Here is a 15,491-nt window from a genome sequence, read left to right as displayed (position 1 = left end):
TTATTTATTAGGATGTATTTAAAGAAGGAGATTAATGAAGGCATTAGCCAGGAAAGCTAATTGATAGCAAATTTTGGAGTAGGTCACAAAGGATTTTGATAAATGACTCAATGTTTTGTGAATATGAGTGAAACTATTGTAGACAGTAATTATACTCGACTGGAGTAATGCAATATTTGTTGCTTCCAGTTTGAGAAATTATATGCTAGAAAAACAACAACCAAGTGACTGAAATGTGGTGTATCACTGCTTCCCTGACAGTGGCATTTGAGATGAGCTACTTGGGAACTGGTCTGCTGTGGGGAAGTGCTGGGTGTTACTGGGGGGCTGGGTGATGAGGCGCATTGCTCTCTTGCACACTTATGAACTCACCTGCTTTTGACCTGTTTGGAGTCCAAAGGATACAGCTTTCTAGAAAACCTTCCAGTGAGAAGAGGCTTAAGTTTTAGCCTGGTTAGTAACTAAGACTCAAGTCCTGAGAGCAGAATAAAGTGCCGTTTCAATTTTTAAAGTGCTTTTTCAAATGTATTTGAAGAGGAATAGAGAAAGCAAATAGAAAAATAATTAAAAAAAAAAAAAGTGACATGGTTTGTTAGGGAAAAATCCAGGCACAGACAAACCAAGGAGGATGGGGAAGGGTCTGGAGGGCAAGGGGTGTGAAGGGTGGCCGAGGGCCCTGGGTTTGTTGTGCGCAGAGCAGAGTGAGCTGAAGGAAGGCATCGTGGCCATACAGCCTCACAGGGAGCCGAGGGCAATGACAGGGCCTGGGGGAATATCATGGAGCTGTCAGGGGAGGGCAGCTGGGCTGAGGGAAAGGCTGTGCCCAGAGTGGTGGGCATGGAGTGGAGGCACGGCCCCAGGGCTGGGTTTGGTGCTGCTGTGTGGCACCAGGTTGGAATTGGTGATCCTTACGGATCCCTTCCAACTTGGGATCTTCTGTGATTCTGTTCTTAGTGCAAATATTGATTGAAACAATTAGCTGTACGTTACAGACTTTTCAAGTGGTATTTTCTGTGGAAAAGTTAAATCACAACTGTCAGCACGGAATGCATTTCACCGTTTTGTGACTTGAATTATTTTTCTCAAAGCCAAAAATAAATTTGCAGGCTCCAAAATCTCCTACAACTGTGAAAGAGAGGTAATGAACGAAAATAAGTTAATGATATAATCTAGTATTTTCTTCCAACGCCTTCAGTACCTCATTTCCAACCTGCCTGACATTACGAAGGCTTTTAGAGGGATCCTGGGGAGGGGGGTGGCAAATAACACCAGATGTGGTTGTATCTTCTGCTGAAAAGAAGCAATTATGTTTAATTAATTAAAGCCTCTGATTTTCTTCAGTGTTAAATAGGTTGCTAAAGTATGGCAGGGAGTTCAGGGAGTGAGTACTGCTCTTGTGCTTGGAAGGGCCTTGTGAGTACTTTAGTGCCTAATACACAACATGTAGCTGTGAGAGAAAACCCCAAACCACGTGCAAATTATTAGATTAACACGGAACGGTCATTTTCTCTGCCCGGAGACCTTTGCCTGATGAAATGTGTTGGGGAACATTGGGAAGCCTTCGAGCATTCCAGCAGCAAGTGGCTGTGTTTACCTGCATAGTCCCACATCCATCTGGTGCTGGCTGATGTTCAGCAGAACCACAAGAAATGTAATGGCTATCTGGTGCCGTGTATGGCAGCTTCTTCTGATGGCACTGTTTGCAGTTTGTTCTGGTTTAAATATATACGACACTTTGGTTTTTAAGGAGCTGTACTGGAGGCTTGTAGAACAGTGGATAATTGGAGGGGTTTCTGTTTTCTTTTCTGGTCTCATAAAACTGCTGTTTATTATGTGTATGCTGTCACTGCTCACATGTGAGCAGGCTAGCAGAATGGTATCCTATCCGTAGGGTTATGGGTACTCCCACAGTTTTCATCTTTATATGAACAAAGCCTACAAGAATGCCAAGAAAATGAAAGTCCTTCTATCCTTGATCTCTTCCTACTTTGCTCTTTCCCCTTTGCTCGTTTGTAAATGAGTGTTTTTTCAGCCTTTGGTTTTAGCTGTGTTAAAGTTGTTCCTTTCCTTCTTTGAAGTGACAAAACCTCTCCCAAACTCAATTAGAAGGGATCTGGTTAGGTGGGACCAGGCAGGCCCTCCTCGCTTTCCTGCAGAGCATCACACGTAGGCTCAGAAGGTGATGGTCTGTCCCAGCTCTGTGCGTGTGGTCGTCTTTGATCCTTGAGAACCAAAAGCATTGCATGATAGAGTGTATGTTTTTTAGCTGATATAGCAGATCTAGTTCTGAGGTAATGCTACTGCTACATCTCAGTATTTTAACGGTTGGAAAAAAAAATAAAATAAAATGCTGATTTTAGGAATTATTTCATCACTTAAAAAAAAAGAAGAAGAAAGAAAAGAAACCAACAAAGCTTCTCCCAACATGGAACTAAACCCAAATGTCTCAGAATTCTCCATGAAAGAGGAACCCGAAGGGGTTTCTGTTCAGGGAGCTGCCTGGGTGACTTCCTGATCCAAGGCGGGCTGGTTGGGTGAATGGTTGCCTTGGAGCTCTGGGACTTTGGAAACACCGAGATGCCCCGAACTGCTCAGAATTTGTGGACTTGGAATCAGAAGCTCCCAGGGTCTCTCAGGCTTTCTGTCAGCACGCCAGGCAAGTTGCCAAGTAGCCTGAAAATTTGGGAGGCGAAGTGCCAAGCTCTTGGCTCCCTTTCAAATGGGCTGCTGAACAGCTGGGAATCTGGATGCTAAGGCTTCTCAGCAGCCCACCGTGCTCGTTGTTGAAAAGCCAGGCAGAGGAAAAAAAGGGTGAAATTTGTGATACAAGGCTCTCTGCTTTCTGTCACAGCTTGGTTGAAATGGAGCTAGATCTGTCTGGTATCTTAATTTTGATTTGCTGTTCTGACATTAACTCTTTTTTAAGGTGGTAGAATCTAGCCATCTCTCTTAATGTTCTGTTTTAAGTGTCAGAACATTTATTTCACTGAAAATGAAACGTGTTTCGATTGAATTGCTTTAGCATTGGTATTATTTGATAGAAATTTCTTCCAAGAGTGCTTGGTGCTTTGAATGGGTTAGTGTCTGTTTTATTGCATGTGGAACTACTGGCCAGATTTTGGGTTGTGCTCTCTGACATCTCAGAAATTATCTTCTTTGTAATGAAAAGATGTATAGCAAATAAAATACTCATATAATGTACTGGTTTAATGTTTTTGGTGCTTTTTTTTAAAATCAGGATAAGTTTGATTGAATTTTTCTTATAATAATAGCCAGAAAATTGAAGGGCTTGACTGAAGTGAATGTTGTTTGTTACCTAAAACAGGAAGAGAGGGGAGGAAACTTCTGATTGCAGAGCACTCAAATCACTGCTTGAATGTTGTGCAATTTAATGCTGATAATTATCCCTCCAAAATGAAATTATTTAAGTTGGGAATAAAGCTTATAATAAAAAAAACAATTAAAAGTTCTTTCAGTTTATGAACAGTTTTCTCTTCTGTGTTTGCAGGCCTCGGAGTAGAGGAAAAACTGCAGTGGAGGATGAAGACAGTATGGATGGTTTGGAGGCAGCAGAAACAGAAAACACTGTGGAAACAGGTAATGAGAGAATGGCATTGATGCTATCTGGCTGTTGCTTCTTCCTTGGAAATTCGTTTTATTACACAGAACTTTGGCAAGGAAGAAGTATTCAATTTGGTAGTATGACACATGCATTTGGGCAGACATTTAGAAATATGTTATTTAAATCTATATCAATTAATGCTCTTTGAACTTATTTCTTTTAAGTAGTCTAATGAAGATGCTCTCCTTATTGTAGTGGCTCTTTTTGTTTGTTTGTTTTAGGGTAGTAGCTAACAAAATTAAAACTTCTGAAGCAGAAGCTGCGATTTTTAGGATACCTGTGGAAATACAGCATTACTAGCTGACCTGTATCCTCAGCTAACTAAAGCAGGTGCTATACCAAAGGGGGGGCCAGGATAACCTCACGTTAATGCCTCCTGCTGCTGCTTGGGAAACAAGAGCATTCTTGCTTTCATAAATATTTGTTATGATAGTACCCAAATGCTTCAGTTACCAGAGAGATCGCATTGTACTGGACTGAGTGTTGTTGCAACAGTTTGTGAGTTCTGTTCTGGCAGGTGAAGAGTCTAAAGAGACAAACAGATGAGCTAACACACAAGATAAAAGCTGTGCTGAAGAACTGTCATCTCTTTGCCAGGCACGTGTCTGTAGCCATTTGCCTGTTTTTAACCAGGAACTGAATATGTGTAGAAGGGTGAACTCTGCCAGCAAGGATTAAGCCAGGGCCAGTTGGTGGAAGGTTTTAGATTTGACGGAAATAAAAACCTTAAAAATGCATTGAGACATAAGGGATTATAAATTTAATTAGATAGCCCTGTATGCATAATGAGCAAAGTGGAAGAAAGCACAGACACTTAACAGCAGAAGCTGATGGTCAGGGGGGCGAATGGATGAAAATACCAGCTGAGTTAGGGGACTTGTTAGCTCTACTTGTAGCTGTTAAGTAAGGAGGTAGAGTTGTGAAGTCTTTAAATCTGAAGACAGGAATCTGTGCTTAGTGTAATGTATAGGGAGAACAAGCAGAGGACCTCAGAAGAGCAAGGTGTTTGCTGCAAGGTTTTATGTAGGCCATACAGCAATATGGTTGCAGTTAAAGCTATGAAAGTGGGGACTGAAATTGTCTAATGGATGGAGAGTCAGCTTTGACTGTGTGTGCTGGTGTCTTGCTTCTTACTTGTAGATGTTGTCATCAGGTTTAGGAAGGCTTTTTACTCAGGATCGCGTGCTTTTGGGAGTGTCATGAGTGTTTAGTCACAACCTCTGTTGAATTTAAGCGTTGGTAGTGGTTTGTGGTGAGGCTATATTAAAGCTGAATACAAGAGTGTATCATTATTTACTTCTGCCAGTTTTTTTTCTTCCTCTGGTAATAAGCTGCTGGTGGTAGATAAGATAGTAGTGAACTACTCACTAAAGTTGAAATTGAAAAAGTTGTAACAGATGTTTTTCTGTAGGAAAACAGCAGAGTAAAGAAAAACTTGTTCTAAATGTGTGTATTCCATTCATAACTCCTCCCATCCCATGTGGTAGAAACATTCTCCTGAAAATCAGGGAAGAAGACAGAAATTGTGATTTTTACCTGCCCCTTCCTCCAGTTAAACAACTGCTGATACCCTGTTTAGGGATTTTTCTGATGGGTAAATATTTTTTACTTCTTACATTTCATTATTAACAAAGATTCTCTGTAGAGAACTGAGAGCATGTTTTACTTTGGAGGAGTGACACGAAGAATTATTTCTGAATCTCCAGGAGTGACTGTAGATAAATCTCTCTCTTATCCTTCATCAAACTCATCCTCGCTGTCACAAAGGGCTGCAGCTCAGACTAAAGGTGCTGCAGCATGGGGCACTGTGCTGGAAATCCCTGAAAGCCATAGACTCTTTCTGTGTGCTGCTGGAAGTGATGCACCATCACCTCAGCCCTGAGTTCAGGATCCTTTTCACAAACTGTCTATTAAGAGGAAAGAAGCCTCACAGAAAGACGGAGGTCTGAGATCCTGTTGTCATACTGAGCATTCTGATAGAGGCACAGTAGCAATTATTTTAAAAGTTGAACACGGGGTGGTTCGGTAGAGTTTTAATTGTGCTGACTGAAAAGGCTGCTGCTTCTGAAACTCTGCTAGGAGCTTATCTGTGGTAATAGAAAAGTGTGGGAGAGAGAGGAACCCCGGTTTGTTACTCCACACGGCACTCAAATTGAAGTGTACTCATGGTCCGGTTTGTGAATTGCTTCTTTGGCTGAAAAGGTCTTTTATTTTTGTTTTCATGGAAGTTGTAGACTTGCCAACAATTCGTTGGAGTAGTTGACAAACCGAAACATGATATAGAAATATTATGAAACTCAGAATGAGATTGCTTGAATGTACAGACTCTTGATGTGCAACTTCTGGTGTATTTCAAGTCTCCGCATTTCTAGTTTCCTTTTCATTGTTGGTTTTTTTTTTTGTGTGTAGAGAATGGTTAAAAAAAAAAAAGCGTTCTTGACTTTTTTCTTGTGAAGCATTATAAGGCTTTAAAATTACTCACACCTGGAATAAAGGGTGCATTTTAGCTGTTGAATCATTTCAAGGAGTGTGGGGGGATGCTATGAGCACTGAAGTTGTCATTTCCTTTCATAATGTTGACAGAAATCTTTGTTCAAAAGAAAAAACTGCAGAAATCTTCCTGAAGTGACTCTACAGTATTTCTAAGGCACAGCCATTTTAATTGCATTCAAGGAAACAAGTTGCAATCCTGAAAATTTTGTGATATAATGTGTTGAAAGAAGCTCAGTTAGAACTGAGTCTGTGTATAGAGCCAGGGCTGCCCTGTCCCAGGTGCAGAATCCAGAATCCAGTACTTGTGGTTGGTGAATGCCCAGCCCTCTTGTCTGTCAAGATCTCTCTACACTGCCTCTATTCCCTGAAGGAAGCCAACAGGTCCTCTCAATTTGCAATCGTCCACAAAGTTACACCTTCGAGTCCTGTATCCAAGTCACTCATGAAAACATTAAAGACAAATGGCCCTAAAATGGGGCCCTGCAGAACCCCCACTGGCTTCTCCAGAATGATGTAATCCAATTTACTATAAGCCTTTCAGCCCAATCCATCAACCGTTCACCCACTGCATTATGTTTTTATCTAGCTGTATATTAGATGCTCTGTATGTATGGGTACTGTGAGAAACAGTATCAAAAGCTTTGCTGAAATTCAGGAAGATTACACATGGTTTCCAGTGGGCTAGGTGGATAACATTGTCATAAAATGAGATAAAGTTGGTTAAACAGGACTTTCTCCTTGTGAACTTGTGTTGGCTGTTACCATTGACTTCATTGTCTTTCAAGTGTTCTTCAGTAACTCCCAGAGTGATGCTCTCAACAATTTTACTGGGCACCAAAATGAGACAGACAGACCTGTGATTACACTAGACTCTTTCTTGCCCTTCTGGAAAATGGGGACTATGTTTGCCAGCTTCCAGTTGACTGAGACCTCTCCATATTCTCAGATCATTGAAAAAAGGATTGTGAGAGGTGTTGAGATACATCAAGTACCCTGGAATGCATCCCATTGGGCCCCATAGACTTACTGCTCCCGCTGGAGCAGGAGATCCTGCTCAAGTTCAGAATCAGCTGTGAGTTTATTATGAAAGAGAAGGGAAATTTGGGAAAAGATCAACTTGGAGCTTACTCCAACTTTTTCCTATTATGAAGCAAGCAGGACAAAAACTACTTGAGTTGAATCAATAGACTTTCAGGTTCCTGTCAACCTCAGGGTAGATTCTTTTTCTTTACCTACTAGATTTATCTTTCTGGTAGATTTCTTGACTTCTACCTTGCCGATATTTACTTTGTGACTTCACATTCTCCTTCCAACTGTTTCAAGTTTGTTTTGCCTATTCCTTGCTTCATTTTTCTTCACCGTGGTTCTCACTAGTGACTTTCCCACTGATATTTCTCCATCCAATCAATACTGAGCTAACCCATGCCTCTTACTATCATTTTGTAACCCATGGAATCACAGACGTGTTGAGTTTGGAAAGCACCTTGTGGTCCATGCGGTCCTAACCCTCTCTAGCAGGCCCCCTAGGATAAGTTCCCTAGGGCCACGTCCATGTGTCTTCCAAAGATGTCCAATGAGATGGACTTGAAGCCTCTCTGGACAGCCTGTTCCAGTGCTCTGCAGTCACCTGCACAATTAGGTACAAATAGAAGACTTCCCTGTGTTTGAGGGAAACTCCTCTGAGCTTGTGCCAATTGCCTTTGTCCTGTCAACACCTTCAACTCACTGAAGGCGTGTTTAGAGAATACTGAGTTTTACTGTATGTCTTCTTGTTCTGCTGCTCTCCATAACAATATTTTCCTTTTGATGATAAGTCTCTGTCATGCCCCCTGAAAAACACAAAAAGGCACTGGCAAGCATCGTGCCTGTCTGTGCACATGCAGGTGCAAACATAAAACTGCTAATCTAAAGAAATAGTATAACAAGTGTGTCCTGGTAAGTATTCCACAGGCTTTGTGGCCCTTTGATATTCATGAATGCTTGGCTTTCTGTTTTTTTGACATCTTCCATTAGTTTCAGCAAATTTCTGCTCTTGATGTTTTCTTGGTTCTGCATTTAAATTCACAGGAACTGAATTCCTTGATTATTCTCTCTCCATTTTGAGAACACTTATAAAGCATTCATCTCTTCACGGATTCTGTAATTCTTCCTGTCTTTGTGTCACATAAAAATGTTGGGATTCAGACTGATCAGGGAGAAGCACAGTGGGATAAGAATTTTAACTGCTAAGTCCCTTGGGAAACTCATAGTAAATCCACTGGGTTTTCTGTTTACTATCTGTACTCCATACAGCACATCTTAAAGTTAAATTATACTTAATAACAAACCCTTACTTCCCTGTGGTGTTTGGAGATTTCAGAAGTGATAATACATAAAACATTCGGGATGATTTTGTCACTGCCTGCATTATCATCCCCAGTTACCTTATCATCTGCTGCAGGGACGTTGCCTGGCCAGTTGCTTTCTTGTTGGACTTAATATGAATTTTCTGAAGATAAAGCTTCCTTGTCTTTTGTCCCTGGGCAAAGGACACAGGAATCAGAAACAGACATTTCTCAGCGTAGGAAAGTCAGCCATGTAGAAGCTGCCTGAGAACTCTGGGCAAATTCAGAACCTCATGAAATCTGAAGCAACCCAAAAGCAGTGTCTTGCCTGTCCTCTATAACCATATGAACCATGCTGACCAGAACCTTCAACTAGGACAAAGCAAAAGGCACCTGAGAAAGTCCTCCTTTGTGTAAGTTGATGGAAAAAGCTCCAACTTGTTGACGCCAACAACCTTGTGAGATCTGCTTCGTGCTTTCCAGCCAGCTGCTCAGGCCTGATTCAAAATACTACTTATTGCTTCTGAAATTAATGAAGGGAAGAGCTGACGCCACTGAGGGCATTGCCTATAGATTAAATTTATCCATAAATATTTGGAACAAGTATGTGCTTAGAAGCACACATAAGTGTGTTTAGGGGCCAGTAGTGATATGTGTACTCATTAAAAAATGAGTAGTTCAAAGTGCAGAGTTTTGCACTTGGGCCGGAGGAAACCCAGGCATCCATACAGACTGGAGGAGCAGTCTTTGAGAGCAGCCCTGTGGAGAAGGACCTGGGGGTCTTGGAAGATGAAAAACTGAACATGAGCCAGAAATGTGCCCTTGTGGCTCAGAAGGCAAATGGTATCCTGGGCTCCATCAAAAGAGGGGTGGCGGCCAGCAGGGACAGGGAGGTGATTGTCCCCCCTCCACTCTGCTCTTGTGAGGCCCCATCTGCAGTACTGTGTCCAGGTGTAGAGCCCCCAGTACAAGAAAGACAGGGAGCTGTTGGAGAGGGTCCAGAGGAGAGCCACGAAGATGATCAGGGGACTGGAGCACCTCCCCTATGAGGACAGGCTGAGGGAGCTGGGCTTGTTCAGCATGGAGAAAAGAAGGCTGCGGGGTGACCTCATGGCAGCCTTTCAGTACCTAAAGGGAGCCTACAAACAGGAAGGGAATCAACTCTTTGAAAGGGTAGATAACAGCAGGACAAGGGAAATGGTTTGAAGTTGAAGGAGGGAAGATTTAGGTTGGATGTCAGGGGGAAATTCTTTACAGAAAGAGTGGTGAGGTGCTGGAACAGCTGCCCAGAGAGGCTGTGGATGCCCCGTCCCTGGAGGTGTTCAAGGCCAGGTTGGATGGGGCCCTGGGCAGCCTGGTCTGGTATTGAATGTGGAGGTTGGTGGCCCTGCATGTGGCAGGGGGTTGGAGATACCTGATCCTTGAGGTGCCTTCCAACCCTGGCCATTCTGAGTTCCCTCTTAACTACGTAGCTGTCTGCTACTCGTCCAGACACTGGAAGAACTGTCAGAACTGAGGGGCCTTCATTGGGCCTTTATTGCTATAAGCATCTTACTATTTCTCTTCTTATTCTGGTGATTTGCTTGTAATAAGGAAATCGTGTGCAGCCTGAAGGTACTGTACATTTTCCTTTAAATCATTAGTCTCAGTTGATAATTATCATCATTCAAACTTGACGGGCTGTTCAGAAAACATTAAAATCTTTTCCCTCTGACTCCTGATACCTCAGGAGTTTGTGGCACTGTTTTGTCGCGGAGTCTCTTTGTTTCAAAGTGAACTCTAATCTCACTCAGTTTTTCACTGTGGAGGTTCTTTCTGAAATGCAACCTTTTAAAACTGATTTTCTTCAGTGCTGGTTTTGCAGTTTACATACGAAACTATGCTTTGTGAAACATAACCAACAGGTTTTTGAAGTTTTCCAGGCCCCTGCTCATGCAGCCTTCTGCAGCCTAGTGCTCCTGCTGCTGTTTTGTTAGTCATAGAATCACAGAACCCTGAGAGTCAGAAGGGACCTCTGAAGGCCATCTAGTCCAACTCCCTGCAATGAATAGGGACACAGCAGTGATGGTAGGGGAATTGGTGTTGGTGTGACCTGTCAAATATGTTGAAATAGTAGCATGGATCTTTGGTATCATGCACTCTTCTGATAGAATGGCTGGATATGGTACTGTTTGGAGTAGATTTCAGTTCTATCTCACTTTTTAGTAAAGCTGACTCACCAATTTGGTAAAACAGCTGCTGAGGAAGTTTGGATCTCAGTCCTGCCTAATTGAATCATTGCTAGGAATGGATTGGCTTTGGAGTCCTGTAAGGATCTGCCCTGGTAACCATTCTCTGCATCAGATACAAGAAGTGAACAAAAGTAGCTGATGATATAAATGTTTGCAGGAAAATAGTCATAGAATGGTTTGGGTTGGAAGGGACCTCAGAGATCATCCAGCCCCTCTGCTGTAGCAAGGACACCTCCCTCTTGACCAGGTTGCTCACAGCCCCATCCAGCCTGGCCTTGAATGCTTCCAGAGAGGGGCATCCACAGCCTGACTGGGCAACCAGTTCAGTGTCTCACCAACCTCACAGTGAAGAATTTCTTCCCAGTATCAAGTCTAAACCTACCCTTTTCTAGTTTAAAACCATTTCCCCTCATCCTGTTGCTACCTGCCCTTATAAAAAGTCCCTCCCCAGCTTTCCTGTAGGCCCCTTCAGGTCCTGGAGGGCTGCTATAACGTCTTCTTCTATGAAGAAATACCCATTTGCAAAGGGCTGAGGAAGGACCACAGAAAACTGATACAGTGTCTGTAAAACATTGTGCAGGGGAAAATAACCTTCTGTGTTTTGTAGAAACAGAAGTTGGCTCTCAAATATCCTTTGCTACCTGAGAAGGTGATACTGCTGTTCTTCAGATTGCCAGGACTTTGGTGACTTCAGGAAAACGTTTTAAGAACAACTGACAAAGGAATAACACCCAGTGTTGTGGGTGTCTCTTTTTTTTTCCCCATTGCTTTATAAATCTGTGACATGACAGCATATTAAATGCTGTATGCAGTTTTGCTTCCCCTTCTTTAATAGGACAAACTATAATAGGGAAAATACAGGGAAGGCCAGCAAGTATTATAAAGGAAAAATAGCTTCTGTGCAGGGAACAGTTAAGGTAAAAGACTTCAACCTTAAATTATATGACTGAGGAGGAATTTAATAGGATCCTTCAGAATGATGAGTGACAGGGAGAAAATGAACAGGGAGTGATGATTCATTTTGTTTTATAACACAAAAATGAAGAGACATCAGGTCATGGTCAGAGCATAAAGGTAGGTGTGCTTGCGCTCAGCATGTACTTATATTCATTGCTACTGAATGTTGTAGGCATGAAAAATAAAGGCCTTTCAAAAAGACCTGAAAAACAAATGATGGAAAAGTAAGCAGATGAATGCTATGGAACACCACCTCCAGCTTGTGATGTCTGATCACTTGAAGCTGGTTATCCAGAATACGTTGTTTACAATGACATAAGTTGGTTTAGATGGCTGTACACCAAAAGCCATATTTTTATTTTGTAACGAGTACGAAATTTGCATGATGTGATTTTTTGTATCAAATACATGTGTTTGGATGAAGTGTTGCATAGACAATGAAATGTCCAAAAGGCAATAAAAGGCTCTCTCCTTGTCTCCATTTGTAATGATGTTCAAAGTAGGTAAATCACTGTGGTGGCCTTCAGCAGGTGAAAGAAGGCTATGGAGAGGTCTGTAAATGCAAGATGTGCATCACTTGCAAAACAAAAACCAATCAACGACTTCTGATGTGGTCGTGCATCTTACTTTTGGGAATGGAATTTGGCACTGTTGACTTAAGATGAAGACTTTGTTTATGCCAAAGCAGTTTGTGCGTTGGTCATTGCTGTCACGCTTGAACTTCTGTCTGCTTTGTTCCCCCTCCCCCACAGTTGTGTGTTCAGCAGGAGAACTGTATGGCTATAAACTTACTGAAGGCCATGTAAAGGCAGCAGCTATTAGCAACCATTTCTGCGTGTCTTTAAGTAACCCTGGTTTGGCTCTGTGGTGTCCTGGTGGTGTGTGTGGGGCTGGTTAGCCACAGCCTGTCAATTTGTTTCCCCATTTTTGGCTGTTAAAACCCATTCATAAAAGGCCGGGGTATGGAAGATTGCTGCACTTCAGAGGGTGCTGTAGGTGACGATTTATAAGGCGCTGGGCCTTACAAAGGTGATGTTGAGGCAATGGTTCTGTTCTGTGTTCTGTGTCTTCTAGCTCTGCAGAGAAGGACCTGGGGGTCCTGATGGATGAAAAACTGAACATGAGCCAGCAGTGAGCTCTTGCAGCTCAGAAAGCAAATGGTATCCTGGGTTTCATCAGAAGAGGGGAGGCCAGCAGGGACAAGGAGGTGATTGTCCCTCTCTGCTCTGCTCTTGTGAGGATGAGGGAGCTGGGCTTGTTCAGCCTGGAGAAAAGAAGTCTGTGGAGTGACTTCATTGCAGCCTTTCAATACCTAAAGAAGCCTATACACAAGAGAGGAGTCAACTCTTTGAAAGGGTAGAAAACAGCAGGACAAGGGGAAATGGTTTTAAGTTAAAGGAGGGAAGATTTAGATTGAATATTAGGGAGAAATTCTTTACTATGAGAGATGGTGAGTTGCTGGAACAGGCTGCTCAGAGAGGCTGTGGATGCCCCATCCCTGGAGGTGTTGAAGGCCAGGTTGGATGGGGCCCTGGGCAGCCTGGTCTGGTATTGAATGTGGAGGTTGGTGGCCCTGCATGTGGCAGGGGGTTGGTGATTCCTGATCCTTGAGGTCCCTTCCAACCCTGGCCGTTCTGTGATTCTGTGTCCTGAACTCTGGTAAACGGATATTTGCTTTGTTGGTGAGGTGGGAAAGGGAAATAATTTCTCCTGGAAAGTGGAGCGTTTTGGTCTTGCTTTTGTAGAGCCCTAGAAGGCCATCTGAAACACTTGGTCACGTTAGGCTTTGTCTGCAGCAGCAATGCCCCTTTCTGTGCAAACAACAACTGTGCCTACAAGTTAAAAAGTTACGATTCCCTTTTGCAGAAGACACATCAGTAAGCAGCAGCTGAGACCCCCGCGATGCCCCTGCTGCACTCGCTGGTACTGGCACTTTCCAGCCTGTAATGCTTTCTGTTCTCATTGCAAGTGCTGGAAGCTCCTAACGTTTGCTTTGCTGTCTGCCAAATTGGAAGTAGGTCTGACAGCGGAGTCCCAGCCGGTGAATGGGCTGAACAGCCGACTCGGTGCATCAGAACAGCAGTGGGGTTTTTATGTTACGTTTATTGCCACTGCTTTTATTTTTATTTTTATTTATTTATTCCCACCAGGGGTACTGCATACTGAAGAGTGTCTTGTAAGATTTTAAAGGAGATTTTTGTGATGACAGAACTTCTTAGATTTTTGGCTGTTTTTTCCAGTTTTTGCCTTGGAAAATAGTTCCTAACTGAATAACAGCCAGCCTCTCCCTTCAAAAAACAACAGAAGCAGTAACAAAACTTAGGGATATGCTGATATCTTTGCCCTATTGCCACAGCAGTCTGCACACGTATCTCCTTATCTTGCCGTGGGTTTACCCAAGTGACCTGAAGAACAGCATCTTGTGATTACTAGGAAACAGAAAAGGGGCAATTTAGACTCTGGTCAGCATTGCTTCATCACTATTGCTTCACCACACCTCCAAAGAAAACCGTGACCATGTAATGACGTTCCAGCCATCACCAGACTTCTCTTTCCCGCTGGCATTCATGAAGGGAACCAGAGCCACAGGTGGGCTCACAAAAACCAGGGTTCTCACATGTGAGCCTGTGTTCCATCAGCCTCAGAAACCCTCCCTGTGTCTGTTGTATCTCTTTGTATAAGCAATGCAAGTAAGGAAACCAGCTCATATTAGAAAAGTGGGTGACCTGCGTAATCTATTGAGAATGGCATCTGCTGTTACTTATTGTCTTTGAGTGTTTGCTGTGTTTTCCTCTAGAAAGGAGATTAAAAATAATTGCTGAGGAAATAAACTTACAAACAGTTGGGAATTGCATAATTTTTTTCAATTCTCAGCCCCCCTCAACTCATTGCAATGGGCAAGACCTTAAGTTTGACAGAAGCAGTCATGAAAATGGGATGCAAATTAAAGCCTTCTATATGCGTCTGCAAATGAACTTCATATTTATTAATTATTCATGGTTCCTTCATTCCCAGAAACTTCAAAAGGGGATGCCCTAGCCAAATCTGATGAGTCTTCATTAAAGACATTGAAAAGCAGATAATGTTTCAGGCCAGATGCTGGAGGAACATCTCTGAAGCAGTGATAAGGATATCAGTAGCACCTTTCCCATGCCAGTGCTGGACCCCCACATCATAGGAGTTTGACTCATGGTGCTCGTTATGTCTGTTCTTCCTTAATCTTCTGTTGGAAAACTTTCACAAAGATGAAGTATGGCACACAAAACTAACATAAGCATTCTCATTCGGTTCAGTGAGCACCACATTTTCGCTCTTCCAGCGGCGCGTATTGAGACACAGTTTGGTTATTACAGAGACAGCACTTGAGATGCTCTTCATCTCTTTTAGTATAATTTAGGGCCTTTCCTTGCTGGAGCAGCAAACAGCAGGAAGAAGGCACCATACTGGTGTGAGCACATGTAGTGAGTACGGAAACAATCTTTCTTGAGTTCTTGAGAATGACTCAACCCTCCTGAACTTTGCCTTTCTACTGTAATGGGTGTCCATTCGTGTGTAATGGGATGAAAGATGGTGAACAGTAAATGATTTTTGTTCACTGGAATGTTTGTGCAGGTGCAAAGCACAGCAAGGTTCCTTTCTCAAAGCTTAACTAGGTGAAATAAATGGATGAGGTGTTGGTGCTGGCATCGCAGCCGGGCCGCAACTTGTGGTGATCTTCCTCCAGCACTTCATGCGTGGTTGTGCGGGGCTGCGTGGAGGTTTTGGCTGTAGTGATGCAGAACCTATGAACTCCATAGGAGCGGTGCACATTTCAGGACGCACAGTGATGCTCATCTGGCTAATACAAAGGAATTTTTGCTCTTA

General features: G+C 42.9%; 1 protein-coding gene across 13 annotated transcripts in view; it reads left to right on the top strand.

Annotated features, from left to right (window-relative positions):
- KMT2C (lysine methyltransferase 2C) overlaps positions 1–15,491 on the top strand; it is a 187,043-nt gene that overhangs the window by 43,387 nt on the left and 128,165 nt on the right. For all 13 annotated transcript variants that reach the window (XM_052692586.1, XM_052692582.1, XM_052692585.1 and 10 more), the window contains one exon: positions 3,509–3,597. In XM_052692586.1, the coding sequence (XP_052548546.1) occupies positions 3,509–3,597 (89 nt within the window). The remainder of the gene's footprint in view (positions 1–3,508; positions 3,598–15,491) is intronic.

The sequence above is a fragment of the Tympanuchus pallidicinctus genome, unplaced genomic scaffold, assembly GCF_026119805.1.
Source record: "Tympanuchus pallidicinctus isolate F22 unplaced genomic scaffold, pur_lepc_1.0 scaffold3, whole genome shotgun sequence".
NCBI classification, from domain to species: Eukaryota; Metazoa; Chordata; class Aves; order Galliformes; family Phasianidae; genus Tympanuchus; species Tympanuchus pallidicinctus.
Note: the sequence above shows the minus strand (reverse complement) of the source record. Positions and strands in the feature narration are given on the sequence as shown.